The sequence below is a fragment of the Galeopterus variegatus genome, unplaced genomic scaffold (assembly GCF_000696425.1).
Source record: "Galeopterus variegatus unplaced genomic scaffold, G_variegatus-3.0.2 Scaffold5467, whole genome shotgun sequence".
Lineage (NCBI taxonomy): Eukaryota > Metazoa > Chordata > Mammalia > Dermoptera > Cynocephalidae > Galeopterus > Galeopterus variegatus.
In genome coordinates this window covers 4,921-6,639 of record NW_007731578.1, presented here as the reverse complement: position 1 = coordinate 6,639, position 1,719 = coordinate 4,921, and the positions used below count along the sequence as shown (strand labels likewise).

General features: G+C 53.0%; 1 protein-coding gene across 1 annotated transcript in view; it reads right to left on the bottom strand.

Annotated features, from left to right (window-relative positions):
• The window catches only part of LOC103604905 (mucin-17-like), a gene marked incomplete at its 5' end in the record, with an annotated part of 19,203 nt that extends 17,688 nt beyond the window's left edge, over positions 1–1,515 (bottom strand). The window contains 2 exons of the mRNA XM_008589480.1: positions 560–895; positions 1,429–1,515. Coding sequence (XP_008587702.1) covers positions 560–895; positions 1,429–1,515 — 423 coding nt within the window. The remainder of the gene's footprint in view (positions 1–559; positions 896–1,428) is intronic.
• Positions 1,516–1,719: the final 204 nt, after the last annotated feature.

Here is a 1,719-nt window from a genome sequence, read left to right as displayed (position 1 = left end):
GCAGGCACTGAAGATGTGGTGGTGTCTGGAGTTGTTGTCCCAGGGATGGCAGTGACCGTAGTAGTTAGTGCTTTTGTGCTGCCCTCTGCAGTTGTTGTTTCAGGGGCCGAGGTTTCGCCAGGAGTCACTGAAGTTGTGGTGGCCTTTGTAGTTGTCATACCTGGCCTTGGAGTGTCACTGGACATGCCTGAAGAGGTCCTGCCCTCTATAGTTGATTTCCCAGTGGTGGCAGTGGCCGTGTGGGTTACTGAAGATGCAGTTACATCTGTAGTTTTAGTCCCAGGAGTGAGAGTGTCACTTGGAATGGCAAAAGATGTACTGGAGTCTGTAGTTTTTCTGGGGATTACTAAAGTTGTGCTGGCCTCTGTAGTTGTTGTCCCTGGCATGGGATTGTCACTGGACACTGAAAATGTGCTGACATCTGTAGTTGTTGTCACAGGGATGGCAGTGACACTGGGGGTCACTGAAGCCGTGTTGGCCTCCCTTGTTCCCGGGGTGTCAGTGTCTCTGGGGGTTACTGAATATGTGCTCCCATATGTCTTTGTTATTCCAGGAGTACGAGTGTCACTGGGAGTGGCTGAAGATGTGCTGGAATCTGTAGTTGTTGTCCCAAGGAAGGCAGTGTCATTGTGAGTTTCTGAAGATGTGCTCACATCTGTAGTTGTTATCCCTGGAATAGCAGTGTCACTGGGAGTGGCTGAAGATGTGCTGGACTCTGCAGTTGTTGTCGCAGGGGTGGCAGTGTCACTGGGGGTTAATGAGGATGTTCTGGTGTCTGCAGTTGTTGTTCCAGAGGTGGCAGAGTCACTAAGGGTTAGTGAAGATGTGCTCACCTCTGCAGCTGTTGTCCCAGTGGAGGCCACGTCACCTAGTATCACTGAGGATGTGCTCATCTCTATAGTTGTTGGCCCAGGGGAGGCAGTGTCACTGGTGGTTGCTGAAGATGTGCTGGACTGTGTAGCAGTTGTCTCATTGTTGGTGCTGTTACCATAATTTGCTGACATTGCCAAGCTTTGCATTTCTGTTGTGGCAGCAGTGAGCTTTGTACTTGACCATCCCACAGTGTTTTCACTACTGTCCGTTTTCACAGAGGTCCCATCATCAGAAGAGGTTACTGAGATTGAGTTTGCTCCTGAAAGCAGGTATAGAAAATGTTGCCGTCACAATCCCATGTCAGAAGTGACCTGGACTCGGTCGTCTGCAGCGTCGCTTCTTCCCTCTTGCCCTCCCTTCTAGGCTGTTCTGAACTGAGCTGAGCTCAACTCCCTTGCACTGTCCCTGGCTAGCTCCCTTTCACCCTGAACACACCTTGCGTGGCCCCCGGCCTAAGCAGCCTCGGACTGTGAAGTCTGCTGTGCTGCTACCTGGCTGGGGTTGCTCTTGTCTTCCTACAAGAATGGCCCCCAGCTCTCCAGGGTGCCGCCTCACCTCCGTCCCATGTCCGCGTCTGCCGCAGGCACTCGTCTTCAGTACTGCATCCTCCTCCATCCCAGACGGTCCTGTTCTCGGTGAGGTCTGAAAGACACAAAGGGGGGCAGCTAATCTCCTGGACCCGCAGCCCTCCTTCCCATCTGGGATCCTTCATTCTCTCCACACTCCTGAGCTCTGGAACGGCCCTGGCCCCTGGACCAGTGAGCTTATTTCATGGTCTAAAAATCAGGCATCAGGACCTTGTCCAGCACAGAAGTGAAGCAAGAAGGTGGGGCGGGGGGCCTGCAG